Below are 24,701 nucleotides of genomic sequence, written 5' to 3' on the forward strand. Positions count from 1 at the left end.
CAAAATGTAATTCAAAATCAGGGTGGTGCGTAGAAAAGGTCAATAATGACCTCACACACTACTGTTCAACATAAAACAAACAATCAAAACAAAGCAGCAGAAGTTTCTGAAAAATATCGGCCTTTATTTTCAGTAAACAATGGTGTGTTTGATTCCATGTTTTCTATGTCAGGTGCTAAAGAAGACAGTTGCAGCGTTTCAGGTTCATAAATACCACCTCAACAGTATATAAATATCTTACTCTACTTTCATATTTGAACATTCAATTAATAGCATTTTAAAAACAGCTACTGGAGGCAGAATCAGTTCGCATACAGTTCATAGTAGCAACCTCAGGTGGACAGACTCACACACACGCACACACACACACAATCTCACACTTTCTTTCCCTAGGAAACATACACAAACAATGTGAAAAAGATCAGAAATAAAACAGCTACAGATTCCAAAAGCTTTACGGAACGTATATTTACAAATAGCCTAAACGTATCACCAATACCCAATGCATAAATTTACATTTTTCATCCTAGCTCTATCAAAGGAGACTCCAATAAATCCCATTTTTATGAAAACAGATTAATGAAGAACATACTGTAAATTGTTAAATACAATGCTCATGATTTGATTGGAATAAAATATATTAACAGAAACTAAATGAACAATGTTTTCTGAGCATTTTAAAAGCACTGCAAATGTGATACATTGTACACAGTGAACACATTTTAACAACACAACTAAATACTATGAAATTTCAGAGAGATATTACATTTACAAGTGGACTTGCATGAAAGTCAGTTTTGAACATTGTGAACAAAAAAAACAACAAAAAAAAACTTGTTGATATTATTACTATCAGATTCTTTTGAAGAGACTCAATGTGTAAAATAATGATTTTCTATTAGATCTATTCCTTCTGTTTGGCCCAGTAGACAACATTAAAAAAAAAAAAATGAAGAGAAACAGTCAAACGTCCTACTGACTGGCTGATTACAATACTGCAAAATGACAGCATTACTGTATTAGTAGTACAGTTGGTTTGATTGCCATCCAGAAGAGAAGGTCAGGATTCCATTTCGTCTCCATCAAAGACTGGTGGCTCAAAACTGATCACCTCGTCATATGTCTGACCTGAGCGGGAAAAGAAAAAACAATTAAGGTTGTGACTGCAACATACATTAAAACAAATCTAGATTATCCTAAAAATGGCTTTATCAAAAATGGCTTTTTTTTATTTTTATTCATTAAAATAAAGCTGAGAACAGGGGCTGTGTGCATAAACATAGTCACTATGTTAAGACTGTGTCTTAAAACCAATTTACCTTTTTATGTACCTGACTTTACAAAGTTATGTCCGGTCTGGAAGAAAAAAAATTAGATGACTAACTTTTAAGACTAGTTTAAGCAGTTTATGCAACCAGCCCCAGATATAAAAATATTGGATGAAAAAATTTAACTAAAAGTACAAAAAAATTGCCTAGGCACCTAATTGAAAATGTTAAGTTGAAGCACTAAAAATACTAATTGGAAATTAAACTTAAACTAAAACTAACATGAAAATACACAAATATTAATATTTTGTATTATAATAAAAATGACAAAGGTACACAGCGAAATGACTAAAAATGAAATTACTATACAAATAAAACCTATTTCAATTAGTTATAGTAATGATTTATTCAAAACGTAATAGTATGAATTAAATATAGTATAATAATATAATAGTACATAAATAATACTAAAATAACACTGATTCAGAGTGGGAGAATGATGTTTTGATGGGATGGGGTGGTCTATCTCAATGCTGCAAGTGAACAAATCTGCTACAATTGCTAAAAGGATTAGTTCATTCCTAAATTAGAATTTCCTGATAATTTACTCACCCCCATGTCTTCCAAGATGTTCATGTCTTTCATTATTTCTTCAGTCAAAAAGAAATTAAGGTTTTTGAGGATTACATTCCAGGACTTTTCTCCATATAGTGGAGAGTCAATGGGACTTCAATGGGCCCAAATTGCAGTTTCAATGCAGCTTCAAAGGGCTCTACACAATCCAGCCACGGAATAAGGGTCTTATCTAGTGAAACAATCATTTTCTTTATATATTAAAAAAACAAAAAAACAAAACCCACGTCATGGACACAAAGCTTTTGTAAGATGAGCAGTTGTGGTTAAAAAGTTTCTACTTTTTTTTTAGATGACTGATCGTTTCATTAAATAAGACCCTTATTCCCCGGCTGGGATAATTTAGAGCCTTTTGAAGCTGCACTGAAACTGCAGTTTGGACATTCAACCCGTTGATCCCCATTAAAGTCCACTATATGGAGAAAAATCTTGGAATGTTTTCCTCAGAAACCTTAATTTCTTTTTAACTGAAGAAAGACAGACATGAACATCTTGGATGACATAGGGGTGAGTAAATTAACAGGAAATGTTAATTCTGGGGTGAACTAATCCTTTAAAGCACTTTTAACTCATACCAACAGGCATTATCCATATGAACAGACCAAAAACCCATGACTCACGTTTCCACTCTTCAATATCAAGCTCTCGGCTCTCAAAGCTCTGGTCGAAAGGCTCTGCTTCGGGTTCATCATCTGGGTCATGGTACTGAGCAAAGTACGAGTGAGCCAAAGCCTCCGCCGCTGTGATGCGCTTATCTGTGTCCAAAACCAGCATCTTTTCTAGAAGGTCCACAGCTAAAACAAATTTAATACATTCAATCAAAAATAAATATTTTACTGCCATTTGTTTCATAAATATTGTGAATATACTAAAATATACACTGCCCTCCAAAAGTTTGAAAACACCCCTGGCAAAGTTGTTTTGGATGATATCAGCATAAATCCTCATCATTTTTTGGTGCAAATACATGAAAGTAACTTGACATTATCATTGAAGACCAGCAATAATTTCCATTTTGATTACATCATAATATAGTTAATATAATATAGCAATATATACATGTCAAAGTCAGACATGCCCCTTTGCCAGCTGTGATGCCTGGTTAGTGGTTTAAACTTGGCCCAGGTTTTTAAAAGATTTTTGGGTCAGCACACCTTAATAGCTTCAACAATTGATCGCCAATTAAGTTTAGAATACAATGAATTTTTGCCCAGATTATGCAGAGCTGTAATAGCTGCTAATGGTGGATATTTTGATGAATCGAAAATTTAATTTTTTTCTATGTATAAACTGTTTATGTAAAAAATATGTTTTCGTAGTTTGTGTTGTCCGTTATCAGTGCAAAATTATCACAAATTAAAAAGGATTCATTCCAATATTGTCCAAAACCCCACTTTTCTAGGGCGTTTCCAAACTTTTGTAGGGCAGTGTACCATTACAAAGTTTTGTTTGTGTTCATCAAGAATGTATTAAATGTATCAAGTGACAGTAAAGACAGTTAGAATGTTAGAAAATGAAAGAATCCAAAAAAAAATATATATACATATCACAACTTCCACAAAAATGAACAAACATGCCAGTTTTACCTAGTGGATTAGCCCCGATAAACACATCAGCAAAATTCCTCTTGGGCATCTGAGGAAGTGAGTTGATGTAAGTACGAGCCTGTTGAAAGAACCGGTTGAACCATGAGCAGTCAGTCATTATCAATGTATCAGCTATATTAAAGTCAACATTACAATTAAAAATTGAGCTGGTTGGTAAGTCTCGACTTGATCACCATGACAACTGCTTGTGTTTTGCACATACATTGCTAACCCTGTGAATCATAACATTGTGGTGTTAGCATGCAGTGCCATTTGAATAATGCAGCAAACGAACAGCTTCAGAAGGCAGAAAAGTCTGTGGTGTGCTAGCGATGACAGACAGTGATTTCAGCTCGCATAGATCAGTAAATAACTGCATGGTGGCTCAGCGGCAAGCAGTGAGCAAAGAAGAAAGTGGAGAAGATCTAGGAACTCCGTTGGGTGGAATCTATTACCACTATTACTTTTGCTTATAATCTCCACATAAAATGTTTAAACCGGATTTGAAAATGTTCTAATGAATATTTTAACAGTTTGGATTGGCTGAGTGGGTTTCCACTCCAACATTGCTATCGGCATCACTCAAGCTTGTCTGCGTCTGATATTGTGCGGTGTAAGTGGAAGAAGAGTTTTTTTGGAAGTCAGAGTAGCTTCAGGAACACTCAGACTGGGGTTTCTCTCACCAGGGACGACGACTAACGTAGGACTCGTTAGTAGGACTTTTTAATTTCTACTTTCAAAACGAGGTCTGCTGATTAAACGGCATGATGGGTATTCTGCAAACAGTGAGCTGGGTGACAGCGAGCTCACCTCATGGCTAGGCATCCTGCTTATTAGAGAGGCAGGTGGAGTTCCTGTAAGTCGCATTATCTGTTGAAGCTGGTTTATATCTTTGAAGGCCGGGTCAAGGAGCGCACGGTCAAAAAATTTAGCGTAATGCATATTTAGCAAATGTTATCTGGAGATATATTGCGGTTCTCCACTGCTCTAAGGAGAAAGACATGATCAAAGAAAGAGAAGAGAGAGGAGAAATTGGCATGCAAATCATGTTCATATACAGTAGAGAAGAATGTCATGCTTTGGATAGCAAGAGATTCTGACAAAGATTAGAATCAGTTCAGAAACACATCAGCAGAGCTGCAAGACAAAAATCAGGCTTGTTAATTTCAGTTTAGATGTCACGACTGAGTCCCAAACGGAAGCTCAAATCAGTCTTTCATCTAGAAGTGAAGCCAAACGATTAAAGTTGAATTAAAGAACACTGAAAAAATATACTTTCTAATTAGTGACAATCAACACACATTCATTGTTGGAAAATCCAGCTTATGCCTTTAACTGCATTTTGATTTCTGGGTGGTCAACCAGCCAACATGTTCCAAAAACTAGCTTGATTGTTTTAAAGGCTGGTCATTTCTAAAGAAATATCTTGATCCAGCCTGGACCAGGTAAAAGCCATCACAGCTGCCAGCTTAAAATGGATTTTCCACTTTAAAAAAAAAAAAATCAACACAGACAGGCGTTTTTAGCAAGTACACACTTCCTAAATATATCAAACTCACAGACTCCGATGATATTTTCATTAACAGCTCAGGTCCTGGAGTTCCAACGAGAAGCATTATAAGCTTCAACTGATCGATGTCTAGTAAAAAAAAGTTGAAGGAAAACTAGTGTGGCTCAAAAAGGAACAGGCCACAAAAACGTCAAGCAGGAAACTCTTATTTTGGTTTCGTGTGTACTTAAAGAACAGGAAAACACAGAAGCTTCGGACACATCTGTGGAAAGACATGCAAGCGAGTAAAAATAGCACAGGTTAAATATTTTCAGAAGTCAGAAGCTGCACAGGTGTGCTCTGCCTGTGAAAGGGGGAAAATATTTGGCAAGTATTTCTGTTCCATGGGTTGTGGAGCCAGATGCATTAGGAGTGGCAGCCGTTCAAGATACAGAGTGTCAAATATGCAAAGCCAGGGGGGGAAAACACGCTGCAAGCGCTGAAACCTGAAAACATTTGTCACTGGAAATTAGGAGCGGGAAAGAGAGAAAGAGGCATGTAATTTCCTGCAGGGCAGTTTATTGCGTTCTCATAATGATGGATGATATATCCTTCGAGTCGCTGTTGCGTCTTGGGGCGCAGCTTGAAGGTGGAGCTTAAGCGGAAGGTACAAGAGTTCAGTTTGAGATGAGACAGAAAGAAATGCCAGCTTCTGCTGTAGCATAAATACACACTGCAATGACAGAACATGTTGTGATGTGATGTTAAAAAAACATTTATCCATAATTTGTATCGGTATGAGAGCCAATACGCACTTAAAACTAAATTTCTGGCTTGGAGCCATGATGCAATTTACAGAGAGTGTTTTGCAGGTCAGTGAGGGGGAAGTGAGAGGAAAAGGATACGATCTGTGCCAGGAAACAGAGTCCTGCCTGTCAACAGCTCGGCCATGATGCAGCCCACTGACCAAATGTCCACTGAAAAGGAATCAAGAAACAGCATTAGTGGAGAGGCAGCGAGCACATGTTCCCTCTCTTGTGTCCTGACCCAGCCATCTTGTCACAGAGGGCTGTAAAATGACATGAATTAACAGCCACAATCCTCAGAAGACATTTAGGCAAACGTATAAAGATTTGGCTGGTTAGCATGGGCCAGTCAGCTTGTTTGGTAGTCGTAACTACTCTACCATTCAAACATTCAGTAAGTATCTATAGTAAGTCAGTAAGATTTTTTTTTAATAATGTAATACTTTTATTTAGCAAGGATGAATTAAAAGAGAACTCCACTTCCAGAACAACAATTTAAAAATAATTTACTCATAATAATTTAACCCCCTTGTCATCAGATGTTCATGGTTTTCTGTCTTCAGTCGTAAAGAATTTATGGTTTTTAAGGAAAGCATTTCAGGATTTTTCTCCATATAATGGACTTCAATGGTGCCCCCGATTTTGAACTTCCAAAATGTAGTTTAAATGCAACTTCAAAGGGCTCTAAACAATCCCAGCCGAGGAAGAAGGGTATTATCTAGCGAAATGATCTGTAATTTTTTGAAAAATTAAAATTTGTATACTTTTTTAGCACAAAAGCTTGTGTAGCACTAGCTCTGGGATGCGCGTCCACGACGCTACGTACTACAGAATCACGTCGAAAGGTCATGCGCGACTCACCACCTGACTTGCTGATTCTTTCCGACAGTGAAATTGATATGGTCCATTCTTGACAGCATTGAGATTCCTGCTCCGTTGGCAATGGTTGGCAATTTCTACACATGCACCACCATGTCTCGTTTGTACGTGGTCTGCCCGAGGCTTGAGAGACTTGTGTCGCCGCAGCAGTCTCCTCTCTCTGTCATCGTTCATCATCTGTGTACTCTGGCTCAAAAAGGTAGGGTATGGCAAAAAACTCCATCTCATTTTCTCCTACAACTTCAGAATCGTCTGACATTGTTGTATCTTTTTGTTTGTAAACAGCGTTTGACTTACTTGCACTTCATTAGTCTTTGCACGTTCGCTGTGTAAACACTAGGTCTATAGTTTGGCCTACTTTGCACGTGACCTTTCGACGTGATTCTGTAGTACGTAGCATCATGGAGGTGCATTCCAGAGCTAGTGTTACACAAGCTTTTGTGCTTCAAAAGTATACAAATTTTAGAAGACCCTTCTTCCTCGGCTGGGATTGTTTAGAGCCCTTTGAAGCTGCATTTAAACTGCATTTTGGAAGTTCAAAATCGGGGGGCACCATTGAAGTGCATTATATGGAGAAAAATACTGAAATGCTTTCCTTAAAAACCATAGTTTCTTTACGACTGAAGACAGAAAGACATGAACACCTTGGATGGCAAGGGGGTGAGTAAATTACTATTATTTACTAGTGACGTGCTGTCTTTTGTTTGTGCTCGGGAGGCTGCTTTAGAGAGCGTCTCGCAGTGTTGCCATGTCCTCATATTTACAAGCGCTTTTAGGCATGTAGTTTGGTCTTAGCTCATGAAGCTAGGCACTTTATGGAGTTATTAAAGTGGTCTGTTGCGGACATAAGGTATCTGATTTTTTTTTGGTGTTATAAAACAAAGCATTTGGGTGTTTTTTTTTTGGTCCTTTTTTTCTATGAAGATCTGGCAACACTGACAATTTACAGCAGGGCTCGTGAGCGCAACTAGCCCCATGTCAAAATATGCTACGGTTAACACTTCTTTCACTGTTATTTTCTTGCATCTCACATAGCTGTAGTGTAAGCTCTGGTGAGAATATGCTAGTCTCGCGAGAGCCAAGTTTTGTTTACAGGAGCAAAAAAAGCAATGTTTCCTTTGTTTAGCAAAGGAAAACCAGTCACCTCTTAGTTTGTATCGAAATCCTCTGTCATTTTTCTTTGCAAATCCTCATTTTGTACTTCTAATTCATGATCGGTGTTTTGTTTTACTCTCTCTTCTTCGCTTCCGTGTTCGTCACTTCTCACCGTAGCTTACACTACGCCTACGTCATCCACTAGAATGCACGTACATTTTAAATATAGATATTTTTCTTACATAAACACATAGTTTCACTTCAGAAGGTGTTTATTAACCCCTTGGAGCCATGTGAAGCACTTTTTATGATGGATGGATGCAATTTTTTTGGGAATCAAAATCTTAAACCCCATTCACTGCCATTATAAGCTTGGAAGAACCAAGACATTGTTTTTAATATAACAGACGATTGTATTCAATTAGTCATACACATCTAGGATGGCTTGAGTGTGAGTAGATCATGAGGTCATTTTCATTTTTAGGTGAACTATTTCTTTAAGCAGCACAACTGTTATCAACACTGATTATTATTAAAAAAATATTTCCAGAGCACCTAATCAACATTTTAGAATGATTTCTGAAGGATCATGTGAAACTGAAGACCGGAGTAATGGCTGCTAAACATTAATAAATTACATAGAAAAAAATATTTTACATAAGATACATTTATATCCATTTAAATAAGACACTTGTGCATAAGAGATCTACACTATCTGGTTCTAAAAAGCATTTTTCTCCACTGATGAGGATTCAGAATGAGTCTGTTTGTATTGTATCAGATGTGGGTGTAGTTGTGTTACCTGTCATGTTGTAGTGCATCCAGTTAAGCATGATCTCTGGAGCACGGTACCACCTTGTGGCCACATACCCTGTCATCTCATCATCTGTGTGTCGAGCCAGACCAAAGTCAAGGATCTGAGATACAAAAAAAAAAAAAAAAAGTGGGGAAATACATAATGTAATTTTACTTTTAACTACATGATGTAATGAGTAACCACATTACAAGCAAAAGTACAACTATAAAAACAAATGACAGACTCACCTTGAGTTCACAGTCTTCATTTACTGCCAGATTACTGGGTTTCAAGTCCTAGGAAACAATTAGTGAATATTACTTTACAGTTTCTGTATACCACAACAACCATTTTAAAGGAATATTTGCAGCCATTTATGAAAACAATGTATAGATGTAACATCTTTTTGCATTTCAATTACCAGAGACAAAACACTTTCACCTTCAAATTCATTCAAGTTCATTAAAACAAATTAAAATGCCTTTTTTTAAGTGATATGAGATTGCAATTATTTTCTGTGGTAATCAACAGCATGGCAACGATGCTGTCCTCAAGCACCAAGCTGAAAATACAACAGACTATTCCTTTAAAACAGAACACATTTCTAGCTTAAGTCTATACACAACAGCAGGCCTGAGCATGCAACATGGTGATGCCAGGGGAAACTGGCTCCACGGGGTAACACACACCAAATTTTCTGAGAAGAAAAAGCCTGCAGGCCATATCTCATATGCCTGAGTGAACACTTACCCTGTGAATTATGTCGGCTGAATGGATGTACTGGTAAAATTAAAAGAAAAATAGGGAAAAAACTGTTAGGTTATGTGACAGAATCAAATTACATCTTATTGACATATGACTTAAGTGATTCTTGTTTGTGTTCGTTACAGTACTGAAAATAAAAAGTGCAGTTTCACCTTAAGCCCTCGCAGGATCTGGTAAATAAGGAACTGAACATGATCATCGGTCAGCTTCTGACACTTGACAATATTATTCAGGTCAGCACCCATTAGATGAGTCACCAGGTACCTGCCAATCAGAACGCAAGAATGTTATTCTCCTGCCAACTGTTTAACCTGTTGTTGGGAGTGACAGCACAGCCTGAAATGTAGGGAACATTTAGTTCTGTTTTGATAAATCCATTAATCTTGTTTTGCTTTCAAGGCTGACTGTGCTTCCAAAGTGGAGGAACAACTTGACACAAATTCTGGCCATGGAGGAACTTCTAACTACTGTGAACTTCAAGACCGGTTTTCAAGTAAATATACCAGGGTAGCTGCTCACACATATTTTAATACTTACTGTCTGGAAACAGGAAGCTACAGGGAGATATAAACCAGGGCTGTGCTGACACAATGATATAATCAATATTTCGCAATATTTTTTCCTTACAATAGTAAATTAATACTTCAAATACTTGTTTGGGCATTCATAAGCCTATTAAATAGCTGGCGTCTCACAGTATGTTCAGGCGCATTAACAATTAGATTTTATTACAATCTTTAACCTATCAAACAAACACCTCATGGCAACCCACAGTAGAGTTTAAATAAGCACTGCCTCTTGGCAAGAGGGTGGAGCTACAGGTCAAACAGAGCCACTGTGGTGCGACACACAGCAGAGCTTAAAATAAGCCACACTTAATCCCAGAAATACTCTCCACCCAATAGACACACTCGGCATTAGAGATAATCAACAAATACATCCAACCCCCACAAAGATTTGGGGGGAAAAACACAGATTAGAACCAGCAAACAAATATGCATCACTTTTACGTGCGCAGACAAATTAAAAAAACCAAAGCAAAGTACGGATGCCCTCCATCCATCACTGTGCGTCAGGTCTATTTTTGGCATCAGAATCGATGTTAAGTCACTGCAGCATCTGGTTTTACAACCTGGTTGCATCCTTAGCATTCCCCACTAACCCATGGCTGCTAGGCTGGAGCTAGGCAGCACGAAAACCTCAGTCTCTGTGGAAACCTGAAGCGCCATAAAACCACTAGAGCCCAAAAACATTCACAGGAGTGATTATATTAAAGCTGTACTAAAGGACAGGTCACAGTGCATCGAAACCAAATTGCTCTAATTATGATCAACACAGTTGTTTACACAGGAAGCCTCTGATGTGGTTTGCTGTCACACCTTCAGTTGGCAGACAAAGAGTTTCTATTTTTAATGTGTCGTAGCCACTTTGTGACCACCTGTCTGCAAGAAAATGATTTTTTGAACAAATTTACAGTACCATTCAAAGGTTCAGGGTCGTATGTTATTGACAAACTCTCACCAAGGCTACATTTAGCATTTGATAAAAAAAAAACTGTATTATTGCGAAATTATTATTGCGAGTATTAAAACAGTCGGTTGCTGTCTATGCAGGGTCAGAAAGCTCTCAGATTTCATCAAAAATATCTTAATTTGTGTTCAGAAGATGAACGAAGGACGTACAGGTTTGGAACGACATGAGGGTGAATTAATGACAATTTTCATTTTCAATGACATAACATTTTAGTGAAATAGCAACAGTGATGCATTTTTTTACTAGATTATTTCAGGATTCTGAATAGACAGTTTAAAAAAAAAAAAAAAAAACAGTATTTAAAACATTTTTACAACAATATAAATGTCCTTACGGTCATTTTTAATCAATTTAATGTGCCTTTGCTGAATAAAGGAAATCAAACAAAAAAAAAATATCGACCTCAAATGTTTGAGTGGACTATTTCCTATAGTTTAATTCACACTTGCATAAAGTATAGTCATTTCATAACCAAAGAATAAAAAAAAAAAAAAAAGTCATTAAGTCCAGTGAAAAGGTTTCTTAGCGAGGAAGTAATTGTCTGACTCACACATCATTAAACTCCTCCAGACTGGTGGCAGGTGTGAAAACATCCAGCAGCCCAATCACCTGCAAGCACAAAGTGCAAAGAACACCAGTCAGGATCATTTAGTACAGCATGTACAGTCTTACATTAAGATTTCATTGCATATCCTGACAGGGAAAATATAGAATTCCCTGAATTACCCATAATAACCCAATTTAAAATAATAAAAGCATGAAAGGAATTATTATGTTTTAATACCCATTTCATTGTGACAAATAGAATAATGGCTCTACTAAACTCTAATAGCAGAGAAGGGGCTGCTCAAAATTTGCTGGTGTTTTCAAAGGATATAGTGAGAAAATTGATGTTCCAGAGCCCCTAGAGCAAGCAGCAGCTCAATGACAGGGCTTGATTTAAGGGTATAATAACCCACATTTCCAATTTCACGTCGCTGCTATTTTACAGTAAACATCCTTTTACTGACCTTTTATGATTTCAAAGAATATTTTTTTTTACTGTGAATTATGTTGGAGACCCAACTCAAAAAGGACTTGCACAGTAACTCTTGTTAACATTCTATTAATTTAGAAATTGTAGGTTGCCTGACAGAACTTAATAAGGTTAGATGCCATATTGAGTTTTCTGCAAATGAAAACAAGGCTGTGAGAAATAGACTTTGTTAATTTAAATAAAAAAGCATTTTGTAAATACAGTTGACGTCAAAAGTTTACATACAGAATCTGCAAAATGTTAAGTATTTTACCAAAATAAGAGGGATCATACAAAATTCATGTAATTTTTTATTTAGTACTGACCTGAATAAGATGTTTCACATAAAATGAAATTTTTTAAATGCATTTATAAAAAGGACATTCGCTTTATTCTTAATACTGTGTTGTGACCTGAATAATCCACAGCTGTTTTTTGTTTGTTTGTTGGTTTAGTGATAGTTGTTCACGAGTCCCTTGTTTGTCCTTAAGTTAAACTGCCTGCTGTTCTTCAAAAAAAACCTTCAGGTCCCACAAATTCTTTGGTCTTTCAGCTTTTTTTTTTTTTTGTGTATATTTAAACCATTTCCAACAATGATGCTTCAGAAGGAAACACAATGCATTAAGAGCAGGGGGGTGAAAACTTTTTTGAATTTGAAGATCAGGGTAAATTCCACTTATTTTGTCTTCTGGGAAACATGTAAGTATCTTCTGTAGCTTCTTCTGTAGCAAAATAAAAAAAAATGTACACATTTTCATTCTGTTCAAAAGTTTACACCCCTGGCTCTTAATGCATTGTGTTTCCTTCTGAAGCATCAGTGAATGTTTGAACCTTCTGTAATAGTTGCATACCTCAGTTGCCCTCAGTGTGAAAAGATGGATTTCAAAATCATACAGTCAATGTTGGAAAGGGTTCAAATACACAAAAATGCTGAAAAAGCAAAGAATTTTGTGGGACCTGAAGGATTTTTCTGAAGAACAATGGATAGTTGAACTGTTCAGGACAAACAAGGGGCTCGTGAACAACTATAACAAAATAAAAAAAGCTGTGGGTCATTCAACACAATAATAAGAATCAAGCGTATGTAAACTTTTGAATGGGGTCCTTTTTAGAAATTCAACTATTATTTTCTCTTGTGGATTATATATTTTATGTGAAATATCTTACTGAGGTCAGTACTAAATAAAAAAATAATGCATTTTGTATGATTCCTCTTATTTTGGTAAAATAATTAACATTTTGCAGATTCTGCAAGGTGTATGTAAACTTTTGACCTCAACTATATGTTTCATCAGCTGAACAACTGGCATGCACTTCTATCTCTCAAAGTCTCATTTTCGATTATTTCAAAAATTAAATATGACACCATCCTGACTAAGGATTATCGCCCAGTCCTCATTACGAAATGAATATAAGCCCGCAATATATCTCGTTTTGTGGAAGAGAGATGAGGGTGAGTATAAGAATAATGACAGTTTTTTTTTTTTTAATATTTGGATGAACAAAGGCTTTAAGCATTGGGACTGCCATCCACCACTCTGCCTTGTCAGTTTGATAATACATGTGACCCAAACTCACATTCTCATGTTTCATATGCTTGAGTAGCCGCAATTCCCTGTAGGTCCGCTTGGCATGGATGATGGACTGAAACGGCCTTGACAGCTTCTTCACAGCAACCTTCAGTCCTGTCTTTTCATCATACGCAGAGCTGAAACACATATGATTCAAACATGCCGTCACACTTCACTTTGTTGCACAACTGAAACTCCAACATGTTACAACAAGACCAAAGTTAAAGACGGTTGGAAGTAGAAGTCAGCGTATAAAAGGCACTCATTTAACTCTGATTGAAACAGAAACCGGACAGATTCTCACTTCCTCATGGAAATAACCAAAGGTTTACAGAAGGAACTAAATGGTGAAACTTACCTATTAATCACAAACCACTTTTTCAAGGGCAAATTTCTCACACACTGCCCATCACAACCTATGAAGTAGTCCTAACAGTGAGTTTCACGATATTCAACCTTTCAAGAACCATAGGATACTTTACATGATTAACTTGACTGAGAGAACTAATAGATCTTATCAAAGAAAATCTCAGTGCTTCGCTTTTGTGAATGCACTGCATAAGCTGAGAGATGAGCCTGGCACTTCAAACCCTGTGCAATCTGTTCATCAGATATTCAATTACACAGACACAATAAGGGGGCCATGAAATATAATCTAGATAGCACGGTTGCCTAGCATCGCAACTTCTAACAGTCACTTTGGTGCATAAACAACCTGTCTGCCCTGAGTAGGAGTAATTTAGAAAATGAGCCTGGCCTTCAAACACCTGTCTGTTTAATATCACAGAGACCTTTCTGAAAATCATTTGCAAACATTAAAGAGTGAGGTAACGCTTGTTTTGAGGTTAAGGAAGAAACCAAAGAAGTCTTTCGATGTGCACAAACATGACTGGTTAAAACAAGGTCACATCTCCTCAGAAAAACATCGGTCACGACAAGTGCTGATTACAGCCAAAAGCTGAAATGTGCAATATTTGCAAAGTAAAAATACTTCCTTTTTTAATATACAGAACAAATAAACTGTTTGCAGGTTGATTTCCTAAAATCCGTGTCATTTTCAAAACACCGAAGTGCTTCTTTGAGCACTTGACATGGCAATGAGTGTTTTGACAATGGCCATTTTTACATTTCTGTTTGGTGGCACTAGTGCTGCAGAAATAAGTACGTTTTTGTTTATGTATCCACCTTTTTCCTGAAAGCAGAAGTCCGCTTCATAACGGAAAGATGCTTTACATTTCTTGGTGTTTATAGTCATGTTAACGCACAGCTTATCTCACACATTTTTATTTTTAGTTATATTTAAAAACTTTCATTTTAATAATAGAGGGTTTGCACCTACATTACGGTTTGGTCAGGTACCTGGATACGTGGCCATATTGGAGATACTCGGATGTAAACAACAGCATTGATTGCACGGTTAATGTACTACTGAATATGTTTTTCAGCTGATTTATGCTGTCTAAACGAAGGAAAAAACATGTGAAAGCTGCTAAATCATATTGAGAAGGTGGTCTGAGATTGGTAGTTCCCCCAGCGAACAGCAGCCCATCAACGGCTTATATTTCGCCAACACATCTGCACAACAATTAGAACCATTTCAGTGAAAACTGATTACAGAGAATGATTAAATACACTTAATTAAAATGCTACTTTTAAATGTTGCCATTCTCTTCTAAAATGCTTGTTAATGTATGTAACATTGTAAACTATGCTGTATTCACACAAATAAATTCAATTTGTCTTATATTTCTGTCCATGTGTGTTCTTGAATAGTTCATTTGTCCATTTTTTTTGATTATTGCTGTTGCCTCTATAACTCTCTGTGTGATTTTTAATTTACAGCCCATTTTAAGCCAGCAATATAATAATTTTTAAACAATAGCTGACTTAAATAAAACAACCCATCATGTGGGGTAAAACATTTAACCCAACCAGCTGGGTCAAAATAACCCGGGATGTGTTCTGTCCAATGTCTACCCAGCACTGGGTTGCAAAATAACCCAAGTTGGGTTGTTTTCAACCCAACATCTGGGTCAAGGTTGTAATATTTTGACAAACTAAAGTTAAAAGGTGGTAAAGATATGTACGAGAAGTATGAATTAAGATATTAGCCTAATATTTTACCTACCTGACTGGAAATGATAAAAACAAACACGAATGTTGTCAAGATTCTTGCTCTGGTAATCCTGTTTAGTTGGGCCAACCACAAACACCTTTTGTTCCTAAAACAGTCTTTTCCTTGATTTGTTATAACTTTTGGCAGTCTATAGTACTCCAAATATTTTTCCCGCTCCGGCCAATTGATACAGCCCAAAACATGATAATAACTGACCATTTTCACCAGCCCTAATCAGCAAAATTTGTGAATTCCGATCGGTTCAGCGATAATGTTTACGTTCTGTGTAGCCAATATGGCCGATTGATGACATGAGAGCATCTAAACGGAAGTTAGAATCCATCATAGTGGCGCTTATCAGTTACTCAGGAAAAAGGTGGATAGTTTTGGATTTTATTTTTTTCTTTGTTATCTGAAGTGCTGACTGAAAGCGTTATATAATGTAAATGTAACTTCGTTTTGATTGCGTGACGTACTAGGCCAGTCATGTGATGTCAACATCGTGAGTGGGCGACCCGCTCCACGTAGAATAAAACAGCTTTTTCAGACAGGTAAATCTGGAGATTACACCCCATTTGGTCTAAATCTAATTTTAATTATTTTTCTTGGACGCGTGGTTCATTTACTTACCTGCAATGTTTTGTGAATTAGCAACAAATTACTGAGTGCACCTTTTAAGTGAATCATAAATCCAACTGTGTCAGAAAACATAACCGACAAACTTCCTCATCGCAACCAAACAAAGCAAACGAGAAATCCAGAGGAATTAATCACGCGATTAAGATAACAACATAAGATAAACCCAGTGCTTCACCTCATCCGGGGTGTTACTACAAGCAAACAAGAAAATAAAGTGCTATGAATCACTGACAACAGTCTTGAAATTACACGCAGCTCTGACTCACTGGCTGCGTTTCAAAACCTACAAATACAGCAATTCTGCGCAACACAAGCGCACTAAGGTGGCCAAAACGGCAGCTCCCTTATTTCTGGAGACACACTCATGATGCATCATATGCGGGGTGACCTCATTCAGGACAGACCCCACCAGATGTCCGCATTAAGACCACACTACACCACTAAGTAGGGCGAATAAAGAAACTGTGGTTGTGTATCATTAACAGCCATCGCAGTTCACAAGAAAAACAACTTTGCAGTGCATCGAGTTCGACTATTTTAACGTGTGCATCACGTTGCCTGTACACCGTAAAGGTCTATTACTTTGCAACTGAGGTGGCATGCGTGCGTGCACGCGAGGTGGCTTTCGCAACATACGCGACTTTAAATGTTTATAAAGCATAAATCTCACACGGTAAAACACTTTGCAACACTACAGGCACTTTTAACCAGCTTCTTGTAACTAGCAATTGCTCTTGCATAACAAACTACGGACTTTGGTCTTATTAGCAAGTTTGCTAACGCAGTGCAATGCTGTACGGGCCCGTAAGAATGAATGGGACACATCGTTCCGCCATCGAAAGAACAGATAAATATTTACCAAACAGATCCGTATGCACCAGAGCCGACGGGAGACAAGTTCTGATATCGCACAGGGACCTCCCATATCGTCTTGTTGACTTCCTGGCGATAGAAAGTGGGTCTTTCTTTCTGCGACATGCCTGCAGAACGAGCGCCCGAGGCGAGTTCAGACTTCTGCTTTCCCTGGCTCGCCTGCCTGTGATTCAAGGCGTTTGACTTTTCTTGCAACAATCAAAAACGGAAAGTAAACGACCGATAAAGTCGACCGTGCACGCGGAGACTCGAGAACGAACCAGCTAGGTGCGTTTAATTCATGCCAACGGCTCCAAATATTCTTGGAATGCGAGTGTTCAGAAGTTGCTCGGTTCCGGGTCGCGGTGATTTCGAGCACTATCCCGTCTGCGTCTCTCTCCCTGCTGTTACAAATGAAAGTCACAGTAGAGAGAAAAAAGCATAGTGAGTTCTCAATTGCGCCCCCTGCAACACTTTTTACACATACACAGAGGTTGTTGATGTGTTAGGATACAGGACACAATAAATAAATAAAAGAAACACGGAAACGTTTAATGCAAGTCACTGAATTCAATATTTATACCACGCTAAATCGTTTTCGGTGGTTTGATGCACATAATGGAACATGTTGAAAAACTATCTACAAGACATCATCAATATTACATGTTTTTTATTTGTTTTTAAGGGAAAAATTATTATTAGAGTAATAATATTATATTTATGGTTTCATTTTTACATTAAAGCATTTTATTTATACAAAAAAAACAAAAAACATTCACTCAAGGTCATTTTAAAAGAACACAAAGAAAAACAAATAAGAAAAATTATTGTATAGACACATGATAGATAGAAAAAGAAAAAACTAACAATATACACTACCAGTTAGATTTTTTAAAATGTTTTTTTTTTAAAGAATTCTCTTCTGCTCACGAAGCCTGCATTTTTTTGAACCAAAATACAACAAAACCAGTAAAATTGTGAAATATTTTTACTATTTAAAATAACTGTTTTCTATTTGAATATGTTATAAAATGTAATTTATTCCTGTGACCAAACCTACGTTTTCAGCATAATTACTCCAGTCTTCTGTCTCACATTAACCTTCAGAAATCATTATAATATGCTGATTTGATGCTGAAGAAACATTTATTATTATTATTATTATCAGTATTTAAAACAGTTGAGTACATTTATTTTATTTCAGCATGTACTTGAAATAAAAAGTTTTTTTTATATAATTTTTTTGAGAAAGAAATGATAGAAATTAATACTTTTATTTAGCAAGGATGCTTTAAATTGATCAAAAGTGATGGTAAAGACATAACGTTACAAAAGATTTCTATTTCAGATAAATGCTGTTCTGAACTTTGTATTCATCGAAGAAACCTGAAAAAAACATACTCAGTTGTTTTCAACATAGTAATAAATGTTTATGAGCAGCAAATCAAAACATTAGAATGATTTCTAAAGGATTATGTGACTGGAGTAATTATGCTAAAAATTCAGCTTTAAAATCACAGGAATAAATTACATTTTAAAATATATTCCAAAAGAAAATTATTATTTTAAATAGTAAAAATATTTCAAAATTGTACTGTTTTTCCTGTACTTTGGATCATATAAATGCAGGCTTGGTAAGCAGAAGAGACTTCTTTAAAAACATTAAAAATCTTACTGTTCAAAAACTTTTGACTGGTAATGTAGTTACAGAATTTAGTAATGAGCAGAGGAAAAAAAGATCATAATTTAACACCGCAGACTGAACCTAATAAAACAATAACAAAATATATCAGTGGACGGAGAAGGGAGAGAATATATTTGTTTAAAGATGTGTGTTTTTATATATTTTTGGGATTTTACTGCAGGGAATTCCATTACACCGAAGTACCTGCTATTTATGTGAGTATGAAATTTGGGACCTCCGACCTCAGAGTGTTGTCCTGTATTTTTAAATGAAATATTCAAATATAATACTATATGAGAAGTTTCACAGTCAGGTGCTCTTAAGTGCTGGTAGAACACTGGGGTCAGAGGTCATATTTGGCATTGGCATCTGGGTTATAAATGTCAGGCTACGTTTTTCTTCAGTAAACCTGCGAAGGAAAAATGGTTTGACTTAGCACTTGGAAGACAATAAAATAGCATTATAATTATTTTTTGTAAAAGGACATCACAGTGTTATTATCCATCACAGTGTTGGGGTCTTACCCTGCATCACTGCTAACCTGGATCTTCTCAGAGGAAGATGTTGGTAGAGCTGGAAGATGGACTGGTTTCCTGTCAGGGGAAAAAAAAATTGCAGAGATGTCATGAACCACAAAAGCTTTGCAGCACTCTACAGAAACTACAGAAACCAAGATACTTTCGCACAAGCATGAAACAATCTGTAAGCATGTGGGACCCTAAACTGCTTCAAGGAATTTGTGAAATGCAAAGAAATCCAGGCCTAAGAGAATCAAAATCTCAATTCTGGATGCAGTTTCAGTGAGTGACAGCATGGCATTGCTATATATATATTTTTTAAATTTGGTACTGTCATTTCGAGCAAATGTCTTTCATACAGAGCAACAGTGCAATATCCAAATCCATTTTTACCATCAGCACACATTCCTATGGACAATACTTTCCTCTGTTTTTAATGTTAATTTAAATATTTAATAAAATAAAGCAAAATACATATTTTGGTTAACAACAATAACATTCATAATAACATATATACCAGTGTATATTTAAAAAAAACAAAAAACAAAAAACAAAAAAAACCGTAAAATAACTGTTTTCTATGTGAATATATTTTAAAATGTATTCCTGTGATGCAAAGCTGAATTTTCAACATCATTACTCCAGTCTTCAGTGTCATATTAATCAGATTTTCTTGGAACCTGTGATACTTTTTTCACGATTCTTTAATAAATAAAAGTTAAAAAGAAGAACATTTATTTAAAATAAAAATGTTTTTTAAAATATAAACTACCATTTAAATGTTTGTGGTCAGATTTTTTTTTTTTTTTTTTATTAATACTTTTATTCACCAAGGATGTGTTAAATTAATAAAAAGTAATAGCAAAAACTTATATTGTTAAAATAAATTTCTATTTTCAATAAATGCTGTTTTTTTTAACTTTTTATTCATCAAATAATCCTGAAAAAAGAATCACAGGTTCCAAAAAAAATATGAATCAGCACAACTGTTTCCAACACTGATCATAAAAGTAATAAAGTAGCATATTAGAATGATTTCTGAAAGATCATGTGACACTGAAAACTAGAGTAATGGCTGATGAAAATTCAGCATCACAGGAATAAATTGTATTTTAAAATATATTCAATAGAAAACATTGTTTTAAACTCTAGTAATATTTCACAATATTACAGCCTTTATTGAGCATATGAGAATTCTTTCCAATTTTTTTTTCTGGCAGTATATATATATATTATTTTTATTTTTTATTTTTTATTTTTTTTTACCTTGTTTTTTGTCCATTCAATTTAGCAAAAAGCAGATTGAGTAGTCTTTCTTTCTGCTCCCATGTTAGATCAGAAATATCCACACTGGAGCTTTTCAAGTTGCTCCTAAAATGACACCAGATCATTTTCATCTTCATAATAATTTTGATTAGTTATGCATCTTAAGAGCAATTAGAAATTCTGGACTAAAAACTCTCACACCATTTGTCAGCTTCTTCCAGGTCAGTCTGAACATCATTGGTGCTGTGCGGGGCATTAGAGAAGGTCCGTATACGAGGATACTCCAACCTTCCAACCCGAGCCTCATTCATTCTCCAGCGATAGGCCTTCAGAGCCTCCTGTCTACACACAAGATCATCTTCAAATGCTTGAAGCACTTCCAAAATGCTCTATTAAAGGATATTTCACAGCTGTGTTTAGTTTTCATAACTTGAGCAAACCTGTAGTGTTGTTGCTGTGTTCTTATTTCCTTCCTCACATGGTCAAGAGCTTCGTGAAAGAAGAGCTCAAGTTCTTTGCGCTGCTCAATGATGTTTTGCGCCAGCCGTTTCACTTGGCCCAGCTCCTTCTCACGGGCAGCTAGAAGCATTTCCAACCTCTCGAGGTCTGCGCTGTTGGCCTGCATGCTGACCATGGCACGCCGCTCCACCTCTTCTCTCTCCTGTTCAAACTCCCCAGACATGATGCCCAGAGCTTGCTCAAGTGTGACCAATTTAGACCTCAACTCGGAGATCTCATTTTGTTGGGATCTCAGCTGGGAATCGCTTTCGTTTCTCATCAATTCATTTGTCTCCTGCAGAATGAATCAGTTGGAGAGTCAGAATACATCACTGGACAGATGCAATGTGCTGAAAACAATGGCAAACATGAGCATCTCTGAAAGCCAGCTTAGTTAACTCTATAAAGCCTACTCTATCATACTGACGCACAAATTTCTCTCTTAGTAAACGTAAGAATACATTTTGTATTGTTAGTAGTATTTTAATATAAACAAGTAATGTACTAAACCAACCTGTGTTTACATGATTATCGATACATAATTTTAAAAAATATATATATGTTAAAAGTGAGTATCAAATATGATACATTAGGCTTTTGAGGAATGTTATTTGTACATCTTTCAGTCATAATTGTAATGCATTATATGTTTTGCCCCCACAATAATAACTATAGAATTCTGATTTTTATGCATTTTAGTAAGAAATATTATTGTGATATATATACTACCAGTCAAAATTTTTTGAACAGTAAGATTTATAATGTTTTTTAAAAAAGTCTCTACTGCTCACCAAGCCTGCATTAATTTGATCTGAAATACAGCAAAAGCAGTAATATTGTAAAAAATATATATACTATTTAAAATAATTTATTTCTATTTTAATATATTTTAAAATGTAATTTATTCCTGTGATCAAATCTAAATTTTCAGCATCATTACTCCAGTCTTCAGTGTCACACAATCCTTCAGAAATAATTCTAATATTCTGATTTGCTGTTCAAGAAACATTTTTATTATTATTTTTATCAATGTTTAGAACAGTTGAGTTTTTTGTTTCAGGATTTATCTGAAATAAAAAGCTTTTGTAACATTATACACTAAACCATTCAAAAGCTTGTTACAAAAGATTTCCATTTCAGATGCTGTTCTTATGAACTTTCTTCACATTAAAGAAACCTGAAGAAATACTACTCAGCTGTTTTCAACATACTAATAATAATAATAATAATAATAATGTTTTTTAAAAATGTTTTTTGAGCAGCAAATTTCCAAAATGCAGTTTAAATGTGGCTTCAAACGATCCCAAATGCAGTTGTAAACGATCCCAGCCGAGGAAGAAGGGTCTTATCTAGCGAAACGATCAGTTATTTTCATTTAAAAAATACAATTTAAATACTTTTTAAACTCAAACGCTCATCTTGTCTTGTGCTGCCTGAACTCTATGTATTCTGGCTCAAGACAGTTAGGGAATGTCGAAAAACTTATCGTATTTTCTCCCTCAACCTCAAAAATCATTTCAAAATCATCCTACATCGCTGCAGAAGTACCGACCCAGTCTTTGCAAAGTGAACATGCAAAGAAGATCAAACACCCTTAACAAAAAAGGTAAAACAGCCATATAGGACGGTTTTGAAGTTGAGGGAGAACATGAGATGGGAGTTTTTCGACATACTCTAACTGTCATGAACCAGAAAAAACAGAGTTCAGGCAGAGTAAGACAAGACGAGCATTTGACATTAAAAAGTATATAAATTGTATTATTTTTATGAAAATAACCGATCGTTTCGCTAGATAAGACCCTTCTTTCTCGGCTGGGATCGTTCACAAACACATTTGGGATTGTTAGAAGCCGCATTTAAACTGCATTTTGGAAGTTCAAACTCGGGGCACCATAGCAGTCCACTATACAGAGAAAAGTTCTGAAATGTTTTCCTCAAAAAACATAATTTCTTTACGACTGAAGAAAGAAAGACATAAACATCTTGGATGACACGAGGGTGAGTACATTATCTGTAAACCTTTGTTCTGGAAGTGGACTTCTCCTTTAAGAGAAACTGTCTCTTTCAAATCTTGTCAAATTCCCTATTGTGTTAGTGGTAGCACCTTTAAGAGCGCAAGGGAAGCATTCTTCTCTGTCAAGGCTACATTTGTCCTCTTCAGTTCCTCTGTCTCTTTCATATAATAATTCAGTGCCTCATTCAACCGTACATTCTCCTTGAACACAGCATGTGATGCTGTACCGAGCTGCCTGTTGGGAGCAAAAACTGAGGATTTGACTCATATATACCAATAAACACAAATGATACACATACATGCAGTGTTTAACTATCATGACGGGAATGAGTAATGGATTCAGTAATAGAATTAAAAGAATAGCTGCTTACGCAATAGCTTCATGATGCGCTTGCTCTGCAAGCTGAGTGATCTTTTGCTCCGCTTCCTTCTCAAGGTGAATCTGTACAGAAGAAGATATCTCTGACTGTGTACTTTAATGCCACGGTATCTAAGTACCTAAAGATCCATAACAAAAGGATTTTTCTAAAATACATTTCTATGCACTATCTGTCTTTTTAATGAATGGATGCATTTGGGTTTTCTCACTCGTGCTGTGTAAAACTTGTACTCTGTTCTCGTCAGACTCTTTTGATGTCCACGGGCAGCAATATACATTTTTTCTCTCATCTAGAAACACAAGAAACACATCATACGTTACATTTCTAAAGTTTTTATGCATCTACATTGCTTTCTACATTAAATAGTTATTAGTAATAACTGTGCAGTACACTAATCAGGTCTTCTTCCAGATTGGCCTTTATTTTGCGATAATGCTTAATGGTTTTAAGCTCGCCCTGCATCCTCTGGAAGTCGCTTGACCTCTGTCTAAACCTTTCTTCTAAAGCATCAATCTTCTGCATGTATTCAGCCACCTGAAACAGAAAGTCAGTTGAAACAAATGAAGGGTGCAACTCAAGACTTGCATGATAACAGCTTCTTGAAATTAAATTGTAACAGTTTAACACAATGCTAATGCTTTAAAAAAATTAACTTAATATCCAAATGCTTACCAGAAGGTCTTTCTCTTGTGAAGCTTTTGCCTTTTCTCTTTTCAGTTGCTCTTCTAATGCAGCAATCTTATTGGAGACAAATTAGTAGGAAATGAACAGCACAGGTGGGTAAACTGAAATGTTTCTCAGCCTCATGAATGACAGGGATGTAACATAACAAAGGCAGACTAACCGTTGCTGTCTTTTCACGGTCTGTTCTCTTCAGAAAAGCAATAATATCGTTTGTGTCTTTCTCGGCTCTGTATTGTTGGTTCGCTAGCTCCTCATTTGCTTTGGCGAGCGCTCGAGTAGCTTCGCGATACTCGACACGCGAAATTTCCGTGATATTAAACTTCGCCTCCCATAAATCAGCGTTTGATTTGAACTTTTCGATCTCTGACTCTCTGTCGGCTTTAGACTCCAGTTTGCCATCTTTCTTACCTTTTCTGTAGACACGTGAAGTGTAAAGACAATTAGACAAACAAGTACGTCAAAGGCTTACTGTATAAATCAAACCTAAAACTAGTCTTTCATCCTTACCCTTTTCCCTTGCCCTTGCTTCCTTTCTTTTTCGGCATCTTTCGTCGCTTCAGACAACTATCAGATGATTTTGGACCTGCTCATAGTTTCATTGTTTACATTCGTTA

General features: G+C 36.1%; 2 protein-coding genes across 4 annotated transcripts; both read right to left on the minus strand.

The window, feature by feature from the left end:
- Positions 1–103: 103 nt before the first annotated feature.
- On the minus strand, positions 104–17,467 carry mapk14a (mitogen-activated protein kinase 14a). Of its 2 annotated transcripts, none has more exons than XM_051117193.1 (12): positions 17,051–17,467; positions 13,444–13,573; positions 11,401–11,459; positions 9,470–9,581; positions 9,303–9,332; positions 8,801–8,848; positions 8,559–8,673; positions 5,882–5,953; positions 4,298–4,377; positions 3,488–3,566; positions 2,522–2,695; positions 104–1,128 (listed from the first exon to the last, which is right to left on the minus strand). In XM_051117193.1, the coding sequence occupies exons 1-12, from the start codon at positions 17,167–17,169 to the stop codon at positions 1,061–1,063; spliced, it is 1,086 nt and encodes a 361-aa protein (XP_050973150.1). In that variant the 5' UTR covers positions 17,170–17,467; the 3' UTR covers positions 104–1,060. The 2 variants fall into 2 exon arrangements, with proteins under 2 accessions (XP_050973150.1, XP_050973148.1); XM_051117191.1 differs by lacking the exon at positions 4,298–4,377 and adding an exon at positions 5,047–5,126 and having other exon boundaries at positions 17,051–17,466.
- A 1,262-nt stretch (positions 17,468–18,729) lies between these two features.
- On the minus strand, positions 18,730–24,694 carry si:ch211-163l21.10 (basal body-orientation factor 1). 2 transcript variants are annotated; one of them, XM_051117189.1, is made up of 12 exons: positions 24,595–24,694; positions 24,248–24,500; positions 24,076–24,141; positions 23,794–23,937; positions 23,612–23,692; positions 23,395–23,465; positions 23,114–23,258; positions 20,952–21,304; positions 20,713–20,853; positions 20,512–20,616; positions 19,252–19,320; positions 18,730–19,136 (listed from the first exon to the last, which is right to left on the minus strand). In XM_051117189.1, exons 1-12 carry the CDS (start codon positions 24,630–24,632, stop codon positions 19,037–19,039), a joined length of 1,566 nt encoding a protein of 521 aa, XP_050973146.1. In that variant the 5' UTR covers positions 24,633–24,694; the 3' UTR covers positions 18,730–19,036. The 2 variants fall into 2 exon arrangements, with proteins under 2 accessions (XP_050973146.1, XP_050973147.1); XM_051117190.1 differs by having other exon boundaries at positions 19,044–19,136; positions 19,269–19,320.
- Between the last annotated feature and the right edge of the window lie 7 nt (positions 24,695–24,701).

Source organism: Labeo rohita, chromosome 8 (assembly GCF_022985175.1).
Source record: "Labeo rohita strain BAU-BD-2019 chromosome 8, IGBB_LRoh.1.0, whole genome shotgun sequence".
NCBI lineage: Eukaryota > Metazoa > Chordata > Actinopteri > Cypriniformes > Cyprinidae > Labeo > Labeo rohita.

What these genes read in the sequence shown, in the direction of transcription:
- si:ch211-163l21.10 (XM_051117189.1), bottom strand. Translation starts at nt 24,632, where the DNA reads ATGCCGAAAAAGAAAGGAAGCAAGGGCAAGGGAAAAGG. An exon ending in CTTCCCTTGCGCTCTTAAAG is followed by an intron (nt 21,305 to 23,113) that starts GTGCTACCACTA and finishes TTCATTCTGCAG; the next exon opens with GAGACAAATGAATTGATGAG. An exon ending in CTGGAAGAAGCTGACAAATG is followed by an intron (nt 20,617 to 20,712) that starts GTGTGAGAGTTT and finishes GTGTCATTTTAG; the next exon opens with GAGCAACTTGAAAAGCTCCA.
- mapk14a (XM_051117193.1), bottom strand. Translation starts at nt 17,169, where the DNA reads ATGTCGCAGAAAGAAAGACCCACTTTCTATCGCCAGGAAGTCAACAAG. An exon ending in GGTGCATACGGATCTGTTTG is followed by an intron (nt 13,574 to 17,050) that starts GTAAATATTTAT and finishes TATGTGTTTCAG; the next exon opens with CTCTGCGTATGATGAAAAGA. An exon ending in ATGAAGACTGTGAACTCAAG is followed by an intron (nt 8,674 to 8,800) that starts GTGAGTCTGTCA and finishes TTTGTATCTCAG; the next exon opens with ATCCTTGACTTTGGTCTGGC.